Source organism: Tamandua tetradactyla, chromosome 23, assembly GCF_023851605.1.
Source record: "Tamandua tetradactyla isolate mTamTet1 chromosome 23, mTamTet1.pri, whole genome shotgun sequence".
Classification (NCBI taxonomy): domain Eukaryota; kingdom Metazoa; phylum Chordata; class Mammalia; order Pilosa; family Myrmecophagidae; genus Tamandua; species Tamandua tetradactyla.
The window spans coordinates 7371979-7399942 of record NC_135349.1 but is presented as its reverse complement, the minus strand read 5'-3'; the positions used below and the strand labels follow the sequence as shown (position 1 = coordinate 7399942).

Genomic DNA, 27964 nt, shown 5'->3' with positions numbered 1-27964 from the left:
ATAAGGAAACAAACCAAAAATACATTTATTATTTTATTTTAATTTCTAGCAGACAATTTACATACCTCCCCACCCCTTTCTTTAAGTTAGTGTAACAATTTTCCATAATAAATTGATTAAAGAGAAGCTTTGGTCAAGAATGGAATGAAAACAGCAAAAAAAAAAAAGCTACTGCTTCTTTTAAAAAACCAACACGTTCATCAATTATATTCAAACAAACACACAAATGATATTTGAACACTATGTTCTCAGTGTTTCTCGGCGGCTGGCTTTCCTCCCCATCATGCAAACGGCAGAGCTATTGTCAGTCGCAGTCTGTCATGCTAGATCCTGGAGGTTCACTCAGCTTCACATTATTCGAAGGCCCTGGATAGAAGACTCTAAAGTCTTCAAGAAGGCAGAAAGAACACGGATAATTATTGAGGCACTTTCCCCACAGCACTGTCCTACCAACCACTCTTCCTTGGGCTGCAGTGCCCCCCTGGCACCCACTCTCAGGCCTGCAGAGACCCTCCTGGACTAGGCTTTCCCTGGTGGCCCTTTGGGCCTGTGTGCTCCCTTGTCCCCACTACCCCAGCTCACAGGGCCCGTCTGATTAGTGCTTACACCTGCCTTGCCTCACTCTGAACGCCTAATGGCCAGCTCTCTTGTGTCTGCAGACCACAGCGCAGCCAGCCTGGTGTATGCCACACAGCAAGGGCAGAGGTGTACTGATTAGTGAGAAAAATACACTGGAACTTCCTAGCTTCTATAAGTGCGAAAATAAGTGTAAGTCCTCAGGGACTTGGCTGGCCTTAGGGATCAAAGTAATAAAAAGGGCTGAGCCGGGGATTTGTGAGAAAGATTTCTTCTATCACATGCAGCTCTAACTACCCAGGTGGTGATAATTACAGAGATGCTGAGATGCCTGGGACATGTAACAGTAAAAATGCATGTACCACTAAAAAGAAGGGAATAAATAAATAAAATAAAAATTTAAAAATTTTTAAAAAGGAAGAAAGAGACTTTATAAGGCATAAGACTATGTATTTGACCCAGGGACGGGGGTGGGGTGGGGGGAATCAAACATCATAGAAATAAATGCACAGGTAGTGGCAAAATTGTGTAAATATTTACCTGTTTTGAAGGTTTTCATCCAGGAGAAATTAAATTAATAGAGCTACATGTAGGAGTCATCTTCTCTTTTAACTCTATTCCTTCTTCCTGAGTCTACCTCATTGAAAGGCCCTGCCACCTGCCTAATCCCCAGGCTGGAGAGCATAAGAGTTCTGGATTTGCCCCTCACTCTCACTATTCCATCTGGCCTAAATCCTTTCCAATCCAGAACTTCCTGGCCATACCCTCTGCCACTGGTGGAGCTCACATTCTCATCACTTGTTTACTGGACTCAAAGGCTACTACCTAGACCCTAAGAATGCTCAACCCAGGCACTCAACACCTGGCGCTTTCCTACTTGAGTGCTGCAATAGCTCCTTATTGTCTGCAGATAGATCAGTGTCCTTCTGGCCATACCACAGATCTTTTTTTCTAGTCCCATAGGACCCTCACCACCGAATGCAGTGCACACTGTTTTACTTTATGGCTGGCCCTGCGTGTTCTGCTCTTGCAGCTCAGAATGCTCACCACTGCTTTCTCCATGACCCCCCACCCCTGCCTGTAACCCAGCAAACCCCACTGCATCATGAGATGCAACCTCTTCCCTGCTGCACTGGCAGTCTGTGCATCCCCTCAGATTCCTCGATGTCAGAGTGAAGGCACTGCTTTCTTTTCTGGGGCTGTACCTAACACCCCACTCAGTAACCACCTACCTCTTCTACAAGTCCTCAAAGTAAGAATTCAGACTCCTTTCCTCACTATCCTCAGTGCCTGGTACTTTGCCAGGACTTAATGTTAATTAAATTAATTTGTACAAACCGTAAAAATATATCCACACAGTTAAACACAACTGATCATAGGGCCTGCTTAAAAAAAAAAGAAAAGCATTCAATTTTTCCTCAGTGGATAAACGAATATCTAGAAGTAAATATCCTATCTCACTGGGAAAATATGGCTTCTTCCTGTTAATAACTTCAAGGTTTTAGAGAGAACTACAGTCTAACAGCCTATATTTCTGATGTATACCAGATATGACATTTTGTTTCAAGGAATGAGACACAATCTTCTCACAGGAAGTGTTTTAATATAAACAAGATTTGTTCTGAAAGGTAGAAAATACCTTGAAATCCCAAATTGTCATGGCTCCATCGATGCCAGTAGTGCAAAATTTGCGACAGTCTTGCTTGTCCACCTCATATATAGACACTTGACTAAAGAACACAAAAACAAGAGACTGTAAGGCACATGCTGGAAGTAAGCTCTGATCTTCCTGACTGGCAGTTTAAGGAAAATAATGATCTATTGTCTCCTGGATATTAAGTTTTCCATCAATATTAGGCTACAGCAATCTGACTCAGAAAGTATTTCCAGATGTCCAGAAAAGGAAAGCCTAAACAAGGGAATGGTGAGGAACCTGCATTAAGTAGAATGATTTGGAGAACCAGGATGGTTAGGCCGCACAGCACGCAAACTGCCAGGGGTAGGGACAGGTGGGGCCACAGCAATGACCTATAGGCCTGGTGACATCACCAAAATCCAACAGGCTCTAAACAAAAGCTCCCGGATTACCCTCCAAAACAGCCAGGGCACACAAATGAGAGCCCTCCTCGTGTTTGAAACTAATAAACTTTAGCAGCTGTCAGACAAACATGTTACAAGAGTTCAACCAAGCAAAGGAGAGCAACAGGTAAATGAAACAACTTCTCTTAGCATGGTTATTTGAAAAACTTTCAAGAAAATTCCACAACTCAGACAGTATTTTTCTTTCTCCTCTGAAATGTCTAGAGCTTATTTCCCCAGGGAAGAGAGTGACAAACTACAGTCTGCACTGCCTGATTCTGTACAGCCTGCAAGCTTACAGAGGATTTTTTTTTACTTTATTTTAAAATACTTTCAAAAATACAAAACAGTTACAAAAACGATGCAAAACTCATACAAAGAACTCCAAATACCTTCATCCCCCAGATACCCAGATCCATAAATTTTGACATTCTGCCACTCTTGCCATATCACTCTATCTTTCAATTTTCTGAATACTTGAATGTAGGTTATATACATCATGCACCTTGAACACTTACTACTATCTAAGAATAAGGATATTCACTTATGTTACCAACTCAAATACAGTTATCAAGTTCAAGAAATTTAACAAATAGAAAGCTTACAGTCTATATTCCAATTTTTTTATATGTCCCAATAATGTCCTTTGAGCCTTTTCTTCTTTGAGGGTAGGTCCTGTCTATAAATGTTCTTTACATTTTAAATGGTCAGGAGTGGGGCTCAAAAGAAGGACACTATTTCATGAGATGTGAAAAGCAAGTGAAATTTCAGTGTCCATAAAGATTTACTGAACACAGCCATGCTTATTCACTTACATACTGTCCACAGCTGAGTCGAATAGTTGTGGCAGAGGTTAGGCATGCTTTCTCAGAGCCTAAAATATTTGCTATCTGGCTCCTTACAGAACAAGCTTGTTGAGTCAGTTCTAGAGCAAAGAAGAATTAATTTCTGTAAGAAAAGTCAACATTCCAATCTGCAAGGGTTTGTCTTTTATTTTAAAATTTTTAATCTAAAAGTCTCAGAGAGACAATAAGTGTTGTTTCCCTTCTTGACACATAGTATGCATAGAAGCTTAAGAAAAATTCACAAGCCATAACTCTCAAAGTCACTCAAGACTGAGAAACTTGAAGAGTATGAAAAAACATAAATTCTGCACTGCCTTAAAGTTCTTACTTTGATAGAGCACGTACATTTTCAGTCTATTTTAAGTCCAGCTGCCCTTTCCACAGAACATGAAGAAATGCACAATCTGCTTTCAATATAATTCTTACAAAGAGAAAGCTTAGTGGTTTTCATTATCCCCCCTACCTCCATTACCACAATAAAAATCTCTCAACACAAAAGACCTAGTCAAAAAGAGAAAAGCCTGTGGTACCCAACATAGTAACTTAAAATATCAAGAATATATTGCATTTCTCTAATTAAAAAAAAGAACAAAAAAACCTTTCTGGACAATTACTTAATCACGTTTGCCTGCTCAAAAATCAGCCAAGAGAATCCTTAGCTTTGCCATAATGATCATAAGGAATTTTGTTTCTCTAAGTGATCTTCTGACTTGTATATATCACTTGAAATCCAAAGCTGAAATAACTAAAAACGTCTTTTCAAACACAGCATAACTATACTTTCTGTCAAGGAACAAGCAAGACATTCAGGAAGAAACCCATTGGTTCTCAATAGTTTTTAGAAAGTAAACCCCAGGAAGAGGCTCCACTAAGAAACCACTCCATCCCACAAGAGGACGCGCACACCTTGCAGAACAGAATGCCTACGTGGTGGTTTACACTGCGTGTTATCTGGCCCTGCATATAATACTGTATACTGCTCTTTCATAGGGACCCAGCCAGGGAACAAAAAGGGGGAGAAGAATATCATGGTCACCTAACCACTTCTCTCCAGATGACCAATGGCCCTGGGCAGGTGGCACCTACGTGATGCTATTCTGGTGAAGAGTCTCCAAGGCTGTATTGCGGTCCTCAGTTGTGGCCCTCTTGTCCATGTTGCGGAAGCGTTCCATGGCCGACATGTTACGCTGGATGCTCTGTTTTGGAAGGTCTAATTTGGAGACGAAGGTCAAGCAACCGCGGTCATCGTAGTTAAAGAGCATTGGGCAGCAGTCATGGCCCTGAAACAAGACATCAGTCAGCCCCTGGAGTGCTCTCCACCCACCTCCTGACTCTTCAGCACAATGCTCAACACTATAGCCATCTTTTACTCTTAAAAGCTAGTTTTGTTTCTTCCAAAAGGCTCTTTTATTTTGTGCCAATGTCACAAAGCACACATTGTTCCTGTTCTGGGGAACTGTATGTAGATAGTGTACTACAAGGAAAAATGAAGAGAAATACTTACAGCAGCTACAACGCTATTCTCAGAGATAAACGATACACTTAGGAGTGGCAGGAACTCCGTTTTCAGAGTTGAAACCCTAAACACAAGAACACTTGTTAAACCAGAGTTGAAACAGACCACACAGCTTCTTTACAGATGTAGAAGATGACAAAAGGCCCATTCTCATAGGGGCTTCTACACTATAAATGAACACTTATGTTTAAAAGGAGCCCCATGACCTATACTTCTAGGAATCTCAAGTCTAAGATGGGCCCTGAGGGAACCCTCAGAAATTGAGGCCTTTGCTTTCTCTCTAGCCTGTGCTCTACCCTTGCCTGAGGTCCTTCCCAGTCATGACAAGCTTGTCGACAACTGGGTCCCCAACAGGTTCTTTCCTGTCTCTGCCTTTGCTCACATGCCCCTTGACCCACAGTGGGGTCTCTGCTCCCCCTGTTTATCTAAAGTTACCCCAGTCTTTCAAACTCAGCTCTAACTGGATCACCTCCATAAAGCTTTCTGAACCACCATGTCATAAGATGGCTTTCCCTCTCTCTTACCTCCTAGAGTTCTTACTGTCACTGTCCCTCACAAGTGTTTGCCTGACTCTGTGCGCCTCCCCTCAACCGCCTCCCCTCGCCAGGAGCTCCCGGAGGGTTGGAGCCACACAAATGTTCACTGAGAGCCTGTTCTCTTTTCTCTGCCATGTATCATGTCAGGAGCTAGGGCAACCAAGATGAACAGGATACAGTCTTAGTCAGCCAGGAGCTTATACTCAGTAGGCTGTGTGTGTATATACATACCTACCTACATATATTTAGTTAGTAGTTATTTGGTCCAGTACCTGGCAAAAACGTTACATAGATAATGTCAGGCAACCATGTTGGTTGATGAATCTGGACCACCTACCTTCATGCAAAATATGAAAACTCATGCAAAATAAGAAAACTCTTGTCTCTAGAAACCCCATATAAAGATAGTACTGGATTAAAGGATTTATTCCTCATCTTCAGCCCTTATTGTGGTATACCTGACTTTTAGTACATGAAATATTTATGTTTGAGAAGGAAGAAGGTGAAGGATGTAATCTAACTGGCAGTACTGAAAAGGCCAAAGCATACATCAATAAAACAGAAGACATGGACTTGTAGTAACCATATTTTAGGAGCTTACCATGTGTTACAATAAACTGAATAAAAATCAAATAACTATGGCATCAAAATATATAAAAAATAATACTGAAAAAAGACAAATTACTATAGAAAATGTATAGCATAATTCCATTTGGGTTAAAAATAAAAAGATATATGTACCTATATATGCATCAAAATCTGGAAGACTACATCATATAATGGAAACTTGATTAAGAGGGAAAAAAAGAAGATGCCAATCTTCTCTCTTCCTCCAACATACACACAAGCAAATATTAATTCTGATATCTAATAAGATCCCTTAGGCCCTTCCTTTTGGGCTGCACTGGCACTCCACTCAGAAGTGAGTGATTGCAGTTTAAGGCATTGCAGCCCCATCAGGGGAGCTAGCAACAAGGCGATTCAAGCTTCACCAAAGTGGAAGTCCCAAATGAATGGAGTCATTGTTCTCTGACTACAATGAGTAAGAAACATCTCTTAAGTGAAGGCAGGTGGGTAACATTTACATACCGTAGGAAATTCAGACCAACAGACTAAATTAGCTCCTTGGAAGGGCCCCTTAACAGTAGCAAACCAGGAGAGTTCTTTAAAGAATTACTATTGGTACTCCCCAAACTGACAATTTAAATGTACTTCTGTGACTTTAAAGGCTGCCCATGCCGTTCGGGTTGAAATTTTGCTATTCATGTCCCATAGTTATACCCAGGGAAGAGCAGCATGCCTTATCCTCTTGGAGAGATGCCCTATTTCTCCCCCCTCCAAGCAAAAGGCAAAAACTCACTGCACACTTTTTGAGGCATCAGCAACAGACACAGTGCTGTCATGGCTGACCCAGGCGAGGCGGCTCCCACTGGCAGAGAAGCTGACGCCGTGGACCCAGCCACCAGTGCCACTGCCACCAAACTCTGACATCAGCTGGCCAAAAGGCATCTTGCTGCCCCATGGCGTACTGGCTGGCTTTTCATCCACTTCTTTAATGTAGGCAGAGAACACTCTATAGTTCAGGGCACAGAGAGAGAAGAAAAAAGTAAATGAAACAACCGTATACAGAAACAGTCCACAGGTAGCTTCTGTAAGACATCCCAGAGCGCAGGAAAGAGTCTTACTCATAAAAAACAAAACATGGTAGACAAGCTCAGACTCAAAACTCTCAAGATACAAAATGGTTCTAAGGGCTGCCTGGAGGCCACACTTGGCAAATCCACATTCAATTAACAAATATTCATGGAGCTTCTACTATATGCCAGGTGCTGCTATAGGCACAAAGCTCTGGGGGTAATGAACACAAAAGCTCTTCCCTCATGCAACAAACAATCTGGTGGGAGGGAGGCCTTGCTTGTCACATCCCCTCTTTGCCCACATCAGATGTTGCTAAATGATCACAGCATTCTTTCCTGTCTACCTCACTATCTCTTAACACAGCACTCCAGGAAGCCAGTGCAATCACATGGTAGGAAAGAGGAAACTATCTGCTACCCTGCAATAAACCAATGGCATTCAAGAAAGAATGAGGCATCCAAAGAAAAAGGCCAGGGAGACAATAGTGAAAAAGAGTGGGCAGGTTTTCCTTAGTTGTTTCCACACTGTAGGGCTGGGTTTGCCCAACTCGCAGACCCACAATCTAGTCTCTGTGGTGCAGAGCCGATATGGAGATGGGGCCTTTATAGCCTAGTGTCGTTTGTCTCTTTCTACTCACTCTCTTTTGTTCCATGGAGCTGCGAATCAGGATGTCTCGACTCAGAGCTGGGAAGGGAAAGGGGCAGAGTAGAACAGCTGGGAATCTATTCTTTAGTCCCTTTTGCCCTCCAAAGCTAATTCTACTTTACACAACTTCCCTATTTCAGGAACTTCTACACCTAAGGACTCCCTAAAAGACCCAGGATATTTTCCCACCAAAACAGCAATAGCAGCAGGAGCACTGGAAGAGGCAGGGCTCTTCACATGATGTGAAGGCCACAGTGAGTTATCTGTAAGTCAGACAATGTGAAATCAGAGTCTGTGTTTTAAATTAGCTTCACAACAGCTGTTCCTTTAGTCAAATGAGAACAAGAACTGGTGGTTCTCAGCTGCCAATTTGAGAATGCAAATGGAACAAACCCATACCCAAAGGACTATGAGTCAGTTTATTTGTTGAAATTAGTATCAACCAAAGAACTGTATCTGTTTTCAAAACAGATCTGTAGATGTCCAAGTGACATCGTTAGCACCATCTAGTCCACCTCCAAGGGAGTTAGCACAACCCTGTATGACACACTCAAACAGCAAAACTCCAGAGAATGTCTCTATCACTACTGTAACAATACAATTTCTCTACATAAATGTTAACTTAATACCATCATCCCCCAGTGGTAAATCTGGTTTTAAGTAGAAAAAACAATCTGTTTCTAAGAAGTACCTTTAAATACTACAGCCCAGTCCTGCACCCAAACTCCCTCATACATATTTTATTTTTTAACCTTTGGTATTCCTGGATATAAATTATTAGTCAGGTTTACTGAAGATTCTCCCCAGAGCCTACTGAAGAAAAGGGTATACCATCTCCAAACCCACTATACGGTCAATAAGAAACATTTCTTCTTCTCTTGGCTAAGGAAAATTGAGTTATCTTAAAAAGAATAATTTTAAAAAGCAGTAAGATGGGTCTCTTCCCTGATCAGGATGGTGGAGTGAGAAGCATCAGTATCCCCCTTACAAACACACCCCCACCCTGAAGCGCAGCAAGAAGTGAGAGAAATATTTTGGGAAAGCTTTCAAGTCCCTTGCCTGGGGCAAGGGATTGCTGGTTGAAGGACCTACAGCCGCAGTGCCCAGGACCTTGAAGAAACTGTTTCCTAGGGAAGAGGGGACATTCACATTGTGTAAATGGGGAAATTCCCTGGGCCAAAGACAAAACATATTCACGAAAAGGACTGAGGAGGCCCTGAAACACTTTGGCCTGGAGCTATTCTCTCAACTCACTGTATGGATAAATTCTGAAAGAGAATACTTGCAAAGGTCACTCTGCAAAGACTGGGAAAGGTGTTCTTTTTTTTTTCCCTTCTTCTTCTACTTTGTTAGTTACTGGTATTCAAAAAAAGCTCTGTTATAACACTAGCCGGAACAAACTTAATGAATAGATGCCTCCATGAGAGTCTAAGTTCCAGTGACAGTACCTCAAAATATCAACAAAAGGTTACAAAACATATAAAGAAAAAGGAAGTGATGGCCCAGGCAAAGGAGAAGATTAAAGCATTAGAAACCATCAATAAGAAGGGTCACACCTGGGACATTTCAGACAAGACTTACAAAAAATGGTCCTCTTATCTACAGATGAGTAAAACATATGGATTAAAAATAAATAAATAATAGGGGGAACAAATGTTAAAATAAATTTAGTAGATTGAAATGCTAGTGATAAATGAAAGGGAGGGGTAAGGGGTATGGTATGTATGAATATTTTTTTCTGTTTTCTTTTTATTTCTTTTTCTGAATTGATGCAAATGTTCTAAGAAATTATCATGATGATGAATATACAATTATGTGATGAAAAAAAGAATGTTCATATTGTATGTTGCTTGGTTTTATTAATAAAAATTTTAAAAAATGGTCCTAAATATAGTCAAAGAGCTAAAGGAAAACATGGACAAAGAACTAAAGGAGATCAGGAGATGAGCATAAAGAGATGGCAGAAATGATAAAAATGAATCAGAGCTCAAGATTACAGCAACAGACATTTAAAATTCCTTGGAGGGATTCAACAGCAGATTGGACCTGGCAGAAGAAAGAATAAGAGAACTTGAAGTTAAGACAACTGAAATCATCCAGTCTGAAGAGTAGAAAGAAAAATAAAGAAAAGTGAACAGAACCTGAGGAACCTGTGGGACACCATCAGGGGTACCAATATAGGCACTGTCAGAGTTCCAAAAAGAGAAGAGAGGAGTAGAGAGAATATTCAAAGCAATAATGGTTGAAAATTTCCCAAATTTAACAAAAGACATGAATACACACATCCAAGATTTGCAATGAACTCCAAAAGGGATAAACCCAAATAGACCCATACCACACTGAATACTAAAGACAGAGAATTCTGAAAGCTGCCAGAGAGAAGCAACATGTCACCTACAAGGTAGCCATAATAAGATTAAGTGCTGATTTCTCATTGGAAATCATGGAGGCAGGAAGGCAGTGAGAAGAGCTGAAGGCAAAAAATTGCCAACCAAAAATTCTATATCCAGCAAAACTGTCTTGCAGAAGTGAGGGAGGAATGAACACATTCCCAGATAAAAGCTGAGGTAGTTGGTCACACTAGACTGGCCCTACAAGAAATGCTAAAAGGAGTTCTGCACATTGAAAGGAAAGGTCATTAGACAGCTGACTAAAGCCATATGAGAAATAAAGATCTCTAGTAAAGATTAGGCCATGGATAAATATAACTACCAGCACTATTTTATTTTTTGGTCTGTAATTCCATTTTTTACTTCCTACCAGATCTAAAAGACAAATGCACAAAATGTAATGTTAAATCACTGGTTTTGGACTCATTATGTATAAATTACATAATTTGTGACAAAAACTACATAAAGGTGTGGAAGATGGAGGGGTATAGGAGTATAGTATATACGCCACTGAAGTTAAGTTGGTATCAAAGCAAATGAGATTGCGGTAGGTTCAGGATGTTCAATTTAAGTGCCACGAGAACCACAAAGAAATATCAGAGAATGCAGACACGAGACAGAAAGTAGACTGCAGGGTACTGGGGTAGGGGGCAGAAACAATGAAGAGCTCGAGTAGGATGGGTGTAGGGTTTCTATTGGGGGAAGAGGAGCGTTTCTGGTGGTGGATGGTGGTGAAGGTACTGTAATGGTGTGTGTGTGGTTGAGCCCACTGAATGGTGTGTTCGGGAGAGACTGGGATAGAAGGATTTGTATTATATATGTTTCTACAAATAAAAAAGAGAAACTATAGAGATCGTGACAATTAAATGCAATACATGACACTGGATCGGATTTATGAATGGAGAAGAGGCACTATTAAGAGATGATGTCCTAATAAGGAGTAATTAGGAAATAAGAAAGGGTTGTAGTATAAAATGTAAGCTTTATATCAATGTTAAATTGCTGGGGCTTTGGGGCTTGATAGCTGCATCAGATAATTATAGAGGTAAGGGTCCTTGTTCATAGGACATGTACATGGAGGTGTTGTATGTTCTGGGAGCACAAAGTCTGCTACTTGCTTTCAAATGTTCAGAAGATGGACAGATAGTTAACAGATGGATGGATAGAATGATGTGGCAAAGGTGGCAGGATATTGAGGCTCATGGATCTCGGTGACTGGGGGGTGGGGTGGGGGTATGTTGGAGTTCGTGATATTTTTGCAACTGTCCCATAGGTTTGGGATTATTTAAAAAAAATTTTTTTTAAAGCATTTATATGGTATGATCCTTAAAGTTCTTAGCAAAGTGGCTGTGTTTCTTCTAACTCCATGCAACGACTAATACAAAAGCTTTAACTAAAAAGGAACAGCATTATGATAGCTCAGCAATACAAGGTTCAATTATGTTTGTTAATCTTAGTTCCACTCTGGATTTTGCAGAGTCTACTACCTGGGATATCAAATAAGAAAAAATACTGTGGTAAAGAGACAGAGATAGAGAAAGACAGAGAGAAATAAAGAGAGAGAGAGAGACAGACAGACACTCTAATCCTCCAATCTAAACCATTGAACTGTCTAAGAAAAACTTTCCTGCCCCGGCACCTTGAAGTCGTCCTACTGCATTTCAAAGGTTTCTTCTTTCTATGTAATGATTTACACTTATTTTATCATATTTTCTAGATCAAATTCCCTTTCATTTTTGAGTCCTTCTCAGTACCTTGCAAAGAAAAGGAACTTTATAAATATTTGATGAATCAAAGATGAACAATGAGCAGCTCAAGTCTATCTACCAATTCTCATTTGTTCCCACCTGCATTTGAAGTCACAAGATCCTGCTGCCAGCAAAACATTATTGGGATGCCAATCCAAGCTGAGGACTGTGGAACGAATAGGCTTTTTAATGTGCTTGCTTACCCACCTACAAGAGAAGAAAAACAAGTTTAGTTTACTTGCACATAAAGCGACAGTCTCCAAATGACCTACAGATGTGTGTCAGGGGAAAATACCTAAGCATAATTCTTCCATTGGCCACCAGGTCTCCTGCCAGGGAGAAGAGGCATTTCTGAAGGACAGAAAGGAAGAAGAACCACAAACAGGCCCTTTTGCTGTCCTTTTAGGCTTTGACATTCTCATTAGATCAGCTGGATCTGAACTTTTCCAGCTTCCAGGGAAAACACATTAATAAATTTCCTTATGGATTAACTGAGGAGTGATTAACTCATGGAGTGTCAGATTACATGCAACTTTAACCTCTGAGATAAAATTGGAGGTTAGAAATTACTTGTATTTTAATTATAAATATTCAGTGATTTGTTATTTCTTTTTGGGTTATTTTGTTTGTAAAATACCTTAATCTCCTTTATGAGTTTCCATGAAGCCACAAATTCGCACCCCCCCAATCCACAATAATAATTTAGCAGGAACTTTTGTTTGGAATTAGTCTCTAATTCTCTAGCTCCACTCATAAAGATTAAGATGGGTCATTAACATGACTTAATTTCTGTTTAAAAACACCTTTCTTTGAAGATTTACTACTTTTCTGAAGAATCTTCATCTTAGAAACCTTTCTAAAAAATTTCATTCTGAAAAACAGGTTATACTCTGAATTGTTTTATAAAAGTTATTTTAAATTAAGGAAAGTGTGCTAAGCAAAATAATAAACAGTTGAATGATTAAACTATAGATTCCTAAGAGGAAGTTTTAAAGTACTCACATCATATCAATGAACTACTGCTCTACAGCTTGGAAACTTCCCTGAATTTACAAAATGTCCAAATTACAATCCAGAATTGAGATGTGAACTATCTCAAAGGTGGGCCTTAATCCTTGTACTGGAATCCTTTGAAATAAAATAAAATACATATAGATGCTAAGAGATGAAATTAAGAGGCTCTAAAAGAGAGATACACCCAGAAAAGTTTAGAGAAAAGGGCACAGATGTAGAAGCAGAAGCTGAAGCAACAAAACCTGGGAGAGAAGGACCAGCAGACATCGTCCTGTGCCTTGCTATCTAACGGAGAAGCCCAAGCTCTCCAGTAACCAGTCTTCAGAGAAACTTGGTTGTGCAGTGTGTTATACAACCCAGAGTGGAGAAAAAATGTACATTAGAAAATTCTTCAAATTTCAGGTTCTCAAACCATTGGATGTAAAAATCAAATTTTACAATGCAGAGAGTGATCCCAGTTCTGTGACTGATGAAGTATTTCTCGAAATCCAGATTCAGAATATTACAGCTTCACCCATGTTTATGGGGAAGGTTACACTGGAGCCATTTATAATGTACAATGCAGCAGAACTAAATTTTGTCAACCAAGCTGGAGAACATACATTCTCCATATACAATATAAATTTAAATTTGACCCAATATAAATTTGGATCAAGAGCCTATATGCAGCCAATGGATACATGCCAGTACTTACACTGCCTAAAGCCCAAGAAGGAATTTGCAGAAAAAGCAGGCATCATTAAGGGAGTAACCGGAATTGGAAAATTAGAAAACAAATCTAGGTGAAAAGGGAAGGTTACAGACCAGCCAACTTCAAAGAATGGCTCCAGGTTATGGAGATGTTAGGTTGTCTTTGGAGGCAATCCCAGATACCATAAATCTAGAAGAACTTTTCATATTACCTGTAAAATAACAAACTCCAGGGAAGGACTATGGATCTTGTTTTGGAAATGAGCAATACCAATTCCATCTACTGGTGTGGCATTTCAGGAAGACAGCTTAGAAAACTATATCCAAGTTCCTCTCTCTGCCTTGTCCTTACTCTACAGTCTTTAGTACAGGGACTGCAAAGTGTTTCTGGTTTAAGACTGACAGACACAAAGAGAACATATGAATACAATGACATTGCACACAATATGAATACAATGACATTGCAAAAGTCTGTGTGGTATCTTCAGCCATTAAAGTAGAAAGGCGAAGAAAAATCTCAATGTTATGTTTTTCATTTAGTTTCTCAGAACAGCTTTCTGTATTTTTGCCAGTTTGTAAAATGATCAGTTTAATAGCAAATATAAGTATGCATTACTTATATTTCCTATAAAACTGAGTTCTTTAAAATATTAAATATTTGTTTCAAAAAGAAAAAAAATACAATCCAGTGAAACCCAATTTACCTATATTTGAGACTATTTTTCAATGAATAGAGATGCAAATAAGAACAAGGGTTGAAACTTACCTAGGAAGAAAAGTTTCCCATATAAATGAATAAGACTGCAGGGATTACTAACTAAGAAAAAGTTTAGTCCTGTAGGAACAAACTATTATTGAAATTCATTTCTCATCTACTCATTACAGTGAGCTTTCCAAATGAATTTCTAGCACACAAAATTTTGTCAGCCTTATTTTTGCACATGCTTGAAAGAAAAATACGTCTTAAATTCATAATTCAATCTTGCTGCAAATTCAGACTTTCTTCCCAAATAATGAAAATTTGGAAGATTTTACTAAATTACAAAAATGTAACATGATAATCTCCTCCTTCCACTGTTTCAGCAGAATGCAAATATCGAGACTACTGTAAAGAATAAGGTACATTCTGCTATTTTTAGTGGAAATACAAACACTGTCAATTTCGTACTAAATGACAACTTCCTATTGATGGATATTTGCCATCCTTTCTGCATGCATGCCAGGTAGAACACAGTTGTTTTCTTATGGAAGCAGGAAGGAATAGTTAAAATATATTATTTGGCAAAATTCTTGCCTGTCATGCCGGAGACCCGGGTTCGATTCCCGGTGCCTGCCCATGCAAAAAATACATTATTTGGACATAAAAATCTATCTCTGTGGTTTGACTGGTTCATCTGTGATTTATAAAAACAAAATGTATAGCTACTTGATTATACTTCCAAGATTCTGAGGAATTTTTATTTCAATGGTTGTTTAAACATGTGAAATATTATACCAAAACACAGATTTAGTTAGGAAATACATTTTAAAGAAAGGAGAACATTGTTATCTGTAAGAATCCTAGATATAAATGGATAGATTTAGTGAGAAAAAATTCTTTCTTAGGGCACTGACAGTCTTCCAAGTTTATAGTTTATAACATAAAACAGCAATTTAGGCAGTACAGGGTAGAGAGAACATAGTGCTATATTAAAGAACCAAGTATAGATCAAAATATGGAAACAAAGCTGTATAGTAATATAGGAAAGACACAAAGCTTGACTCAATATACACATGGGAAGAAAAAATGTTTGTTCAATCAGAGAATGGAGAATTTCAGAGGAAAAAAGATCTCCAAATAAGGAAAGACTGAAGTTTTAGGTAAGCCTTCCCCCAGGCCATCACCAAGAGCATAGTAGTACAAATAATTTTATAGAGAGAAATAAAAAATATTCAGATGTTGCTCACCAGTCATTTTCAGACTCGAAGTAACAAACAGAAATGAGTCGCGCTCCACTTCCCACAGCAAATTTGTTTTCAAGTGGGGACCACTTCACAAAAGTGGCTGCACGATTAATTCTCAGGATCACCAGGGTTGGCTTCCAGATACCGTCTTTCTGACTCCAGACATAGGCATTGCGATCTGCCCCACAAGTGACGATACGGTCGCTCTTGGGGGCCCAGTCAATACCTGCAAGTAAGGTGTGGTATCATTTACTTTGACCCAGTCAAAACTCTCTGTGGCACAGGCAGGTGGGCACTGGCCTGGTGGGACCAGATGTGGGATGGTTACTTTCCAAACCAGCCCATCCTCCTCCCCACCTGTCTATGGTCCTGATCAATGCCATGGATGTTTCTCTCTAAAGTTCCTCTGACTCAGGATTCTTTATGAAAGTAGGTAGAAGAGCACTGTTTTATAATAGAGTTTCATTACTGTAGAGGCTATAAAACTAACCAGGAACATTCTTTCCATTCAGCCACAGTTCACTATCTGATTTGAAAATCCTTACATCTTTCTTCTTTCTTTGTAAGATTTTAACACAAAAGCAATATCCTTACATTGCTATGAGATAAACATCACAGAGGGACATACAGAAAAATCAATAAAGCCCTGCTCCCTTTCTTTATGTCCACACATATCCCTCCTCTTCCCTAAATGGTATTACTATCATGGCAGGTATTTTTCCCTGCTTTTTACAAATTAGTAATGGTTATACATTATTTCAGAACACTGATCTTATAAATTTCCCAAATCATCCCCTAAATGGTTGAACATTTTGTTAGTTTTCAATCATTTGTTAAAACAGATAAAAGGGGAATTAATAGTCATACACCTTTTTTTTTTTGTACGCTATATGGTGGGGTCACATTTCATTTGTTTTTTCCACATGAGTATCCATCTTGGAGCACCACTTGGGTTTGCTTGTTTTGCTTGTTTGTTTTTTGGGAAGTACATGGACCGGGAATCGAACCTGGATCACCTGTGTGGCAGGTGGAATTCTATCACTGAACTACCCTTGCACCCTCAGTTATATACCTTTTTACTGTTAAAATTATTTCCACATGATAAATCCTTAGAAGTGAAATGCAAAATGCTATTTTTATCAATATCTTATTTTTCTAACTTAACTACATGCCTCTTGACAAGAGGAAGTTAAGTCTTTGAAGTAATCGTGGACAGCCCAGGGGTAGCCCCATGATCCAGTCTCCTGGTGTTTACGCCCTTGTGTGACTCCTTTCTCGAGTGTGGGTGGGTAGGCAGGGCCTGTAACTGCCTTCTAACCAATGGAATGCTGGAAAGGTGATGAGATATAAGTGATTCCATCTTATTCAATTAGGAATAATTAGGAATATGGTACCAGTCCTGTTAGAGATTGACCCTCTCTCTCTTTCTCTCTTTATTGCTGGTTTAGAAGAAACAAGCTGCTATACATCTTTCAGTGTCAAGGAAATGAATTCTGTCAATAAGCTGAAAGTGCCTGGAAGCAGATCCTTTCTTTTTTTTCTTTTTTAAATGTCTTTACTGATAAAATAACATACAAACACAAACATTAACATATGAACATTCCATACTTGGAGTACAATCAATGGCTCACAATATCATCACACAGTTGTATATTCATCACCATGATCATTTCTTAGAACATTTGCATCACTCTATAAAAAGAAATAAAAAGAAAAAACTCATACATACCATACCCCTCACCCCTCCCTCTCATTGACCACTAGTATTTCTATCTACCTAATACATTTTAACCTGTTAACCCTATTTTTTTCTATACCCCTTACCACTTCCTTTCACTGATCATACTATTTCAATCTACTCAATTTATTTTAACATTTGTTCGCCCTATTATTTGCTTTTTTTATCCATATTTTTCACTCATCTGTCCATACCGTAGATAAAAGAAGCACCAGACACAAGGTTTTCACAATTACACAGAACAGATACTTTCTTAATCGAGCCTATATGAGAACCCATCCCTGGCTGATATCTTGAGCACATCTTGTGAGACCATATTCAGGGGAGCCAGTGAAGTGGTGCTGAGCCAGAGAAATAAACCAAGACATAAATAAATGTGTCTTGGTTTAAGCTGGTAAGTTTGTGTTATTTGTTACATAGCAATAGAAAACCAATACCCTCTCTAACAATACACCAAAAAAAAATACACAAAAAAGTTTTTGGTGTATTAGAGTAACTAGAGAGAAGTACCTGAAGCTGTTGAACTGTGTTCCAGGAGTCTTGATTCTTGAAGAAGACTATAAAAATATAGCTTTTACAATATGACTGTGTGATTGTGAAAACCTTGTGTCTCATGTTCCTTTTATCCAGGTATGGACAGATGAGTTTTAAAAAAAGGATAATAAATAAATAAATAATAGCGGGAGATAAAGGGTAAAAATTGGATAGATTAAAATACTGTGGGACAATGAGAGGTAGGGGTAAGGAGTATGGGATATACGAATTCTTTTTCCTTCTTTTTATTTCTTTTTCTGGAGTGATGAAATTGTCCTAAAAATGATTGTGGTGAAAAATACATAACTATGTGATATTGTGAGCCACTGATTGTACAATATAGTTGGACTGTAAGCGTGTGGATATCGCTCAATAAATGTATTTTTTAAAAAGCGGGGGAGGAGCAACAAAGTACTTAACACAAAGAATAAACTCACAGGGAAAACAAAAACAAAAAAACGGAACTCTGATATCCTTTTGATGTTTGCCATAACTCTTTCTCAGTAGTAATAATAAATAGTCTTTTCGTCTAGAAAGCTTCACAAGACAATTATTTTTCTGTAGTTACTATCTTTCTGAGAAAATAAGCTTGAACCGTGATCTCCTGCCACAAGTATAATTCTTTCAACAACAGCTTTTCCATGTCTAAAAAAGTATCATTTGAGCATTTGAACAGAAAACAGGTACAACTACAAAGGACCCCAAAAAAGAATGTAAATAAGGAAGAAAAAAGACAACTAAATATTCCCCATTTTTTTGTTTTCAATTTAGCCTCTTCGTCTTTCAACTTGGCCTCTTCTCATTTAGAAGTATTTACTAATGCTAAGATTCCAATTTAAATTAAATACATGTTCTTATTCTTAGGCCACTGGCAAAAGAACTTAAAGAGGGTGATGCAATCGTGGCTCAATGGCAGAATTCTCGCCTGCCATGCTGGAGACCTGGGTTCGATTCCTGGAGCCTGCTCATGTAAAAAAAAAAAAAAAGGACTTAAAGAAAATAGGCCAAATAGAAATAAGGTTGTGGGAAAGCAATAGCAACAAAAATAGAAATCATGTCCTTGGTGCTGGCTCAGCCACATACTTGGCTCCCCATGCTCATAAGCATTTACATACAAATCGCTGGTAAAAGCAAGAAGGGCTGGTGACAAATTTTTTCTGGGGAATACAAAGACAGCTTTGTAAAGACTGACTTCTGTAAAGAGTGCAGATAGTCAAAGTATATAAGAGTTTATCTGATTTGGGGGAAGAAGATAACTTTAAGTCAATGAGTATTTTAGGAGATTAGAGGCAGAATTCCAGGATCCAGAGTAATAACAAAATGAATATAATAATGTGCCTTTGCTGCTCACTTAAATGCAAATGTTACTGTGGGAAATGGGGAAACCCATGACTGCAGTGAGAAATCTGTGTTTGAAAAGTTAAGGAAAATAGCTGAATAGTTTTGACGAGCTTGGCCAAATTGTTCAAAGCAAGTAGCTGGTCAACTCTGCCAGAAAAGAGGATAAAAAAGAAACTAGTTGTAAGGTTCAAAGAACAAGAGTTCTTTCTGAATAGCTCAATATGTGATGATGGGTTTTAAAAAAATAGACAGACAAGACTTAAGAGAGCAAAAATTCTTTTGAAATTTGGTCCTAGGATTTGGTTCACTAACTTCTGAAAATTGTTATAAAAAGTTCTCCGTTTTTACCTCTTACTTCTCCTACTCCTTTATTTGATAGTTGCTTAATAAAGCCCAGTACTGCTCTGCTTACCACTTCTCTACGTATTCATTAACAGTTTCTGTCAAAGACAAAAGTGATGGCACATTCAGAAATCTGCCTGATTGCTTTATATATGCTTTAGGATCTAGTCTTCAAAAAACCAGCAAGAAAAGAAAAAACACTCAATTCAAAAAAAATGCTCAAAAGAGTTATATATAGGAAAGTCACAAGAGACAGAATCCACATGGCTAATAATATGTTCAGGACAAGGTAACTTACAAAGATATCACCTTTCACTCATCTGACAGGCAAAAATTAAACAGCCTGATCATATCAAGCAGTTAAGGGATATGGGAAAATGGGCACTCCCAAACAGGCCACAGGGGAATGACAGCAAACTGGCAATGCCTAGCGAAGTTAAGGAGGTACATACCCTTATAGTCTAGCAAGTCTACAGATGTGGACAGTGACACATACGTACAAAGAGACCTGTACAAGAATGCCTCATTCAGCACTCTAATGTAGTAAGGAAAAATTGCAAACAACCTAAATGTTTTTTAGTGGAGGAAAGAGCAAATAAGTGAGTTCTGGAATGCTAACAGTAGTTAAAAGGAATAAACTTTATTCCAGATACTCCAACACACATAGATCTCAGAAATAAGACTCAGTGCAAAAGCAAGCCACAGATGGACAATAGGATACTTTTTATGTAACACTTACATATACTAGTCAATGGTACTAAAGATTGCTTATGAACATGTCTTAAAAGTATTAGAAATGGACTGGGCTTATGCCATACCAAATTACAGACTGCCTTCTGAGGAGGAAGGGAGAAGAATAGGACTGGTGATGAGAGGAAACTTAGTCATTATCTGAAATAATCTTTTTCCTTGAGTTTTGTGGTACAGGAAAAAAAAATTAAGAGTGGTTAATTACAGCTGTCTAGTTTTCACTTTCATGTCTCATCTTCTAATCTATTCTTTTTTTGGTGCATGGTCCAGGAATCGAACCTGGGTCTCCCATCTGGAAGGTGAGCACTGTACCACTGAATCACCCATGCACCCTTCTAATCTATTCTTCAGTCCTCTAGGATAAGGTACAGTTTTTTCCATCACAAAGTAGAGTGCTATATACCAGCTGGGCTAAAAGAAGCGCTTAAAACTGAGATTATTATTATATTTTCTTAAAGTTTTCAAAGAAAACTCAGAAATAGTGCATTACTTAAAAGACTACAGTAGCCTTTTTTTATTAGGTTCTTTATTAAACAGAAGAGTACTTAATTTGGAAGTATGGTACTAAGTTCTCAGCTGTTTCCCTTTACCTGTGATATGTCCATTGTGCTCTTTGAGTTCATGAGCTTTCACCCACTGGCTCCCGTTTTTCTTATAGATGTGGACTTCATGGTTATTGGGACTAAGGGCAATTTCTGAAGGAAGAAATCAGCATAATGGTTATCACATAAACTTGAAATTGTTATCAAAAAGGGCATATGTTACCATTTCAAAAACAGATTGAAAGAAGGAACAGGAGAGATGTTTCAACAAAGTGGTTCTCAATATTCACCCCCTGAAGAATTTCCTTTATTATTTTTACCTCTACTTGGACCTAATTTAAAAATGTTTTATAGGCAAACTCAATTTAAAAATTCACTTTTCCAGATACATATAAAACTGTTAGCAAGAAATAAACTATGTTATTATATTTATACTTAATATAATTTTAGCCCTCAGTAAACTATTTAACATTTTAGTTTGCCTGTGCAACATTATTCGAGATAAGTATTTAATTTCTACTATACTTGCTGAAATGCTCAAATTAGTTACAGTCTCCCCACGGAGCCAGGTTAGGAACCATTAGTTTATCAGGAAAACTTGATTCGCTGATAAATATACTGAGGTTCTCTTTTACACGAAAGTCAATATAGATCACATAAAATTCTGTTTTCAAGACAGAAGACTCTTGAACCAATAAAAAATACTCAGAATTCATACATATTTGGCAGGAATTTTTTTTTTTTTAACTCATATTGTCTTTTTTTGTCCTTTCTAGTTCATTAATTAATCCTTTTCCTTTTTTTAAAAAAAAAAAACACTGATTTCTTAAAATGAAAATTAGGATCTATGATTCAAATTCAGGTCAATCTTTTCCCTTCTTAGGAATGCTACATCTATTTGACAGATGAAACTGTAGAACTTGATAAATATCTACCTCAAAAATCTTAAGATTTCAAGTGCTTTTAAGAAACCATATAGTTCTTTGAACTTAAGATGCATACTGAAATTTCAAAAGCCAAATCCAAATTTAAATCTGAAAAATATTATAAATTTCAAATTATAATGTGGTATAATAAAAAATTGATTTAATACTTTTATCAAGTAGTTTAAGTGAGGAAAATGATAACTTGTACTTCTACTAAAAATAACTGGAAATACCCCAAAAATCAATTTTTAAATGGGAAAGTGGAGACAGAATATATAGGAAACTAAGCAATGTGAGAGGATCACAAAACACAAGCTCTAAATTCATAAGCCCTGTCATGTTACATATTTTCAAATGTCCAATATAGACAGTTATATCTTCACTTCATCCAACAAAAAATTGAAGTGAGTTTCTTTCTGTGATGATAAAAATATTCTGAAATTAGATAATAGCGATGGTTACATAATTTTGCACGTACACTAAAAACCACTGAATTGCACACTTTAATAGGGTGAATTTTACAGTATGTGCCCTCAATTAGCCGTTATATATAAAAAAATATATGGTGAATATTTAATCTTTTAAAAAATAACTCATAGGCATAACACATTTCTGTCCCTCATTTAAAATTTGTGTTTGTTTGTTTGCCTTCTCTCTCCTTATCATAGCATTTGCCACTTTACCTGCTGTACTGTGCCCATTCCTAAAAGACTTCATTTCTTTCTGGTTTGCTGAACTAAAAATTAAAAACTCAATCTTATAGTAAATGTCAGTTAATACTCCTCCGAGCACCTCAGGAATAAACCAAAGATCTCTGCAACAGCTTATTTCTGGATGCTAGTATTCTGATTAAACATGGAAGAGTAGTGTGTTACAACATTCAAGACACTGGCTCTTTGAGCAATAAAAGATGTTGCTAAAATAAACAGTCTTCCAAGCAGTACTATAGAAAAAGAATTAGACAAGGAGCCAGAAGATTTGAGTGCTGGCACTGGCTCTGACAATAACTTAGTGGGTAATAACTGGAAAGTGCTTCCATTACTCTAGCCGTCAGTTTATTTACATGTAAACTGAAGGACTGACTTAGTTCCCTTCTGTATCAGTATCAATTTATGTTCTTTTGGCTGTGTCAATGAAATATGTTATTCCTAAAAGTGAACTCTGAAATTTATCAAAGGTGCCAAAAAGTAGAGAGAGACAAAATTGTGAGCACTTACGGGTACGATCCCTGTTCCATGCATGACAAGTGATTGGCTCTAGTAAAAACTGATGCAGAGACATTATTCTCAGTGTTTTCAAAGGGTAGAAAGCTGAAATGAGCAAAAGAAAAAAATCCTTAAAAATGACAGGTTAACTAATTTTTATAAGTTTGAGGGTCTTGAAATGTTTATGGATAAATAAAACACTATTCTCCCATTAAAAAAAGAATCAATCTCAATGTCAAAACTTAATCATTTAAATAGAACTAGCACTGTAACCATCAATGTATACTCTATTCCAGCAAGGGTTATGGTTGGACTCTAAAGCCATTGGTTAAAGATTACTGGGGTACTGTATATTCACACAGTCTCAAAGTATCATCCACAGATTCATACTAAGCACAAAGGTGAAAACATGCCTATACAATGGAAGAAATCTGGCAGTCACCACCTCAACAAAGTGATCAAATTTTGTAACAGAAATAGTAGAACAATCTAGCACGATGGGCCCCTAATGGGAGAAAACATGATGTACACATCACTTAAAAATAGTGGCCATCTAATTCATCATCCAGGCTAGATTATTTTTGAGAGCAAAAAGGGACATTATTTAATAATTATGCTGGGACAACAGATGTAAGGCATGACAACTGTGAGAAACCTGGGTATACTGTCAACTTACCTATGAAGTATTCATATCAAACATATTACTCTGAATCTAATCAAGACCCTCAGCTAATCTGCAGTTTACAGGAAATAAAGGGGTGAAGAATGAACTGAACAATACAAAGAGGAAATAAACAGATGAAGCTAGGATGTGGGCCACTGTAAAAAACAATTGGCCTGAATTATTTTTAAAAAAGCAATATAAGGGGGAAAAAGGGTAAACTGTTCTAGATTAAGAGGGCCATGGAAGCCAAATTCGATGCATGAACTTGATTATAATCTATATTTTACAAAATAACCATAAACAACATTTTTTACACAATAGGAAAAATTTGAATTTGAACTAAACATTACATGACAATATGTAATTCTTTTAATTTCCTTAAGTATAATAATGGTAGTGCAGTTAAATAGAAGAATTATCCTAGTTTTTAGGAGATAAAGATGATGAAGTATTTAGGGGTAACTTACAATATCTTCTGTAGCTTTTTTCAATAGTTCAGAACAAAAAGTACAAATACAGAGAACAAATTTGGCAAAATGTTTACAATAGATGAATCTAGGCACAGAGTATACAGGTGTCTGTTATACTGATTTTTAAATTTTTTATTGTAACTAAATGAAAAGAAGCAACAATTACCTGAAATAGGGGAAAGATTTTCAGGTTTTAGAAAAAAGACCCCCCCACTCCCACACTAACATCATTTCTGAGAGCCACTCTCACTACAATCTGAAGTTTGGATACACTCAAGGACAAGTCCTGTTAACCTAGGGTGGAGAACGAAACTGGAGATAGGAATTCTGATGCAAACAGGAAATGAATGGAAGGGTCACCAGAAAATTGTGCCAGGAACAATGAAAGCTCAGTTGACAACGCAGAATTCAATCCAGGTGGAAAGCCGAACTTCCTCTGACAATTGCAAAAGAACCCAAAGATAAGAGGTAAGTGTAGCCTGAAATAGGCCGTCTGATATCTTGAACTAGCAGAGAGATGCCAGTATTTCACATTCTATATACTCTATGTTTAGGTCATTAAATTTTTTTTCTTTTTTTTTGTTCTAGAAAGCAAATTGTAACTCATAAAGAAAAAGACCTAACAGAAAGTTAAAATAAACAAATGAATTTCAAACGAGACCACTTTTATTGTTTTAAAAAATGAACTTCCAGTTACTCACTGCATGATTCTTTATCTCTGATATCAGATGCTTACCACAACAGGTTTTACTCATAGATATTCAAGATTACATGTTGTGTCACAAATATCTCCTTAATTAAAACCAATTTAGTTCAAAAGCCACATTTTATAGGCTCATTTGTTAAGTGAAACCAAATTGGTCTGTGAATTAATAATTTAATATGAATAGCTACATGCAATAAAAACATGTTTCATGCAGTTAAAAAAGAAGAGCTTTTCCATTTTTCAACTCAGCTTAATAAGCAATGTAGCAAAGGCTTCCAAAAAGGCAAACATTACTTCTAAATGGCATAGTTACTTCTAAAATTGCATTTCTAATTTTGTTATATCATTCAAGTTCTATATTTGGACATATACTCAGACCTGCCCTTCTTTTACAATCATGTGGCTATTTTAAGTCTGTCAGCCAGACAATATTCATATTTGTCAAATTTATAACTTAGTAAAAACAGCTTGTATGCCACCAAATTCAGTGAATGCAGAGAAATGCATTTTTAATAACAGCCTGAATTTTGTACCAAGAAAACGAAGCCATCTGTAGTAAAATGATAATTATAACTTCTAAACTGCGATTAATATTTAAGTGAAATCTGAAAACCTATGTCTTAATGGGGTTAGAGAGGAGAAAAAAGGGTAGACAAAAAAGTAGTGCCATTAAATATAACAAGTTTTTTACTGACTATCTTGCATTGTCCAGCACTGAGAGAATTAAAAACAATATACAGCACAGCATGATTCCAGGATTCTCCCCCATCCCCTTTCTTTACTCATCACTTTGAGTACAGAGGCATTCTGATTGTACAGTTACCCATGAGCTCTGAAGCCAAGGGGAGCTGGGTTAGAATCCTAGCTTTGACACCTAATAGATGTGAGACCCTGGGCAATTTACTCAATAGCTCTAAATCTAATTGTTTTAATCTGTAAAATGGAGATATCGCTGACAACAAGGCTGTTGGTAGGAGGAGTAAAAGAAATAACATGCGAAAGCAACTATTTTGAGCTTAGCCCAAATTACATGCTCAGTAAATTAGCTCTTTTTTCATTTTGACCCTAAGAGCTTGTGAACCATCCTTAGAAGAATGTGCCAGTTAGCTGAATTGGAAAAGTTTATGTATGCTTTAAATTCTTGACCTTGCTCCTCTGCAGCTTCAATGTATTCATACAACTGGGAATTTCGGTTGACCTGTTTGGGGTCAGATTTCAAGACTGATTCATCCTGCTTTAATTGCCCAATCCAGCAATACCAGGTACTGCAACCAGGTTACCACACCCTCCCAGCCTTTATGGCTCCAATTCCAGACATTGGCCTCCCCAGCAGACCACCTGAAACTTCTTGATACAGAACTTATTTCAGCATAGGATTAAATAGCTAGACCAAGATGAAAATACTGACACTCTCCCTCCAAAGCAGGAGTTTAAAATTTTCAAGATGATCCCTTCCTTCAATTGTGACTAGTAGATGATTAATCTCAGAGGGTCTCAAAAAACTTTGTGGTAGGAGGCCACAGAACAATTACACCCACTTCCTAAAAGGTCAAAAATACCCTCTTGACTGATATCCTCTCCTTTTTTTTTTTTTTTTTTTTAAGATAACCGGGAAGACTTAGGGCTCATCTGAAACTAAAAGGTGGATAAAATTAATAAAGGAGGGCAGAAGGAAGATAACTTAGGTAATTCAGGCAATAAGTAGAGGTAGAAGTAAGTTAAGCATGTCCGTCACGTTCCAAAGCCACAGTGTGAGAACGGATGGCTTTGTAATAAAAAATTCTAAGCTACGATTGATTAAGTGCTTTACAGGTCCCCAGCAATGCAATATGTAGAGGGATGGGGCCAGAAACATAATTAAAACTGACACCTTTCTGGTTCTTATGTCTGGGGAGAGAGGACAGGCAAGAGAGGAAGGGAAGATGGACATGTACACAACACAAAGAAGCAGCAATACTACTACATTTACTGAGCACCTACCCTGGGCGGCAAACTATTTTGGCAATTCATGCAAATAAACTCATAAGCTCCTCAGAAAAACCCTAAGAAACGGTTATCGTAATGACTGTAGGTTACCGTAATGACTGTCCTATTGCAGATGAACTAACAGAGACGCAAAGAAGCCCTCTTCCCAGGGTCACCCCCTAAACAGCGACGATGCCAGGATTGGAGATCGACTATAGGGTAGAAACGTGAAAGATGTTATCTTATAAAAGATCTCAGAGGCGGGTGCACTTGTGATTTGAGGGAGACGGGGAATTTTAAGGAACTCAAAGGGAAGATTTTTCTCGAGTTCGGGGATTCCCCCAAAACTGAAGAATGAGGTCTGCCCTAGAGAGGAGTCAAACATTCATTCCATGGGCTCCACTGTGTGTAAGAACCTATTCTAGACTTTGGAGAAAGACATGGCACTCGATTAGGGGAAGATCATCCCACTTATTATCAGTTTTATACAGACTGTGATATATGCTCACAATCGAGGTGTGAACAGGGCCCTGGGCGCGCAGGTTAAAGAGCTGTTAATTCTTTCACTGGAAGAGGCTTGGCGCTCGAAATTCTTGAGAGAAGCGATCTGTTCTTGTGAGGACCCCACGGAAAAGTGGGGAACCCCCGTGGCCCCCTCAGCAGGCCCGGGAACGGGGACCCAACCCGCCCCTCAGCCTCCGGGCCCAGCGGCCCAAGTCCCCGCCTCGCCGCCCCCTGGGCTAAATCCCCGTGGACAGACCGAGCAGAGGTGGCCAACAGCGCCAGAAGCTCGCCCCCCTGCCCTTTACCTGAGGTCGGGGTAGTCTGGACGGCCGCGGAGCGGAAAATTCGCGGACTCTGGTCAGTCGACGCGAACAGGCTCCGGCGCGCGCGGGCGGAGACCGAGGCCGGGAGGGAGCGGCTGACAGATCCCGGAAACGGCCACAGCGCCTGCGCACCGCGGCCAAACGGGCGGTCTGCGCACGCGCACAGCTCGGTTGAGCGTTCCGGCGTTGGGGTAGGCGGCTGCCGAGGAGCGGCGCCACAGCACCGCCTGGAGGTGGCAGCGAGACAGCTGGGCGCTTTTACTCCTCGCGGAAGATTTTCTCAGACTCGCAAGCCGAGATGTGGAACCTTGGGGGCTTCCCAAGTGCTTTTGT

General features: G+C 38.4%; 1 protein-coding gene and 1 pseudogene across 2 annotated transcripts; one reads left to right on the top strand and one right to left on the bottom strand.

Moving 5' to 3' along the window:
* Positions 1-20: 20 nt before the first annotated feature.
* Positions 21-27750, bottom strand: ARPC1A (actin related protein 2/3 complex subunit 1A). 2 transcript variants are annotated; one of them, XM_077140622.1, is made up of 10 exons: positions 27614-27750; positions 23012-23104; positions 20917-21021; positions 15625-15847; positions 12073-12180; positions 6913-7125; positions 5005-5080; positions 4587-4780; positions 2216-2306; positions 21-387 (listed from the first exon to the last, which is right to left on the bottom strand). In XM_077140622.1, exons 2-10 carry the CDS (start codon positions 23073-23075, stop codon positions 349-351), a joined length of 1113 nt encoding a protein of 370 aa, XP_076996737.1. In that variant the 5' UTR covers positions 23076-23104; positions 27614-27750; the 3' UTR covers positions 21-348. The 2 variants fall into 2 exon arrangements, with proteins under 2 accessions (XP_076996737.1, XP_076996736.1); XM_077140621.1 differs by lacking the exon at positions 6913-7125 and having other exon boundaries at positions 27614-27714.
* Positions 13360-14261, top strand: LOC143667777 (trafficking protein particle complex subunit 13 pseudogene; annotated as a pseudogene).
* Positions 27751-27964: the final 214 nt, after the last annotated feature.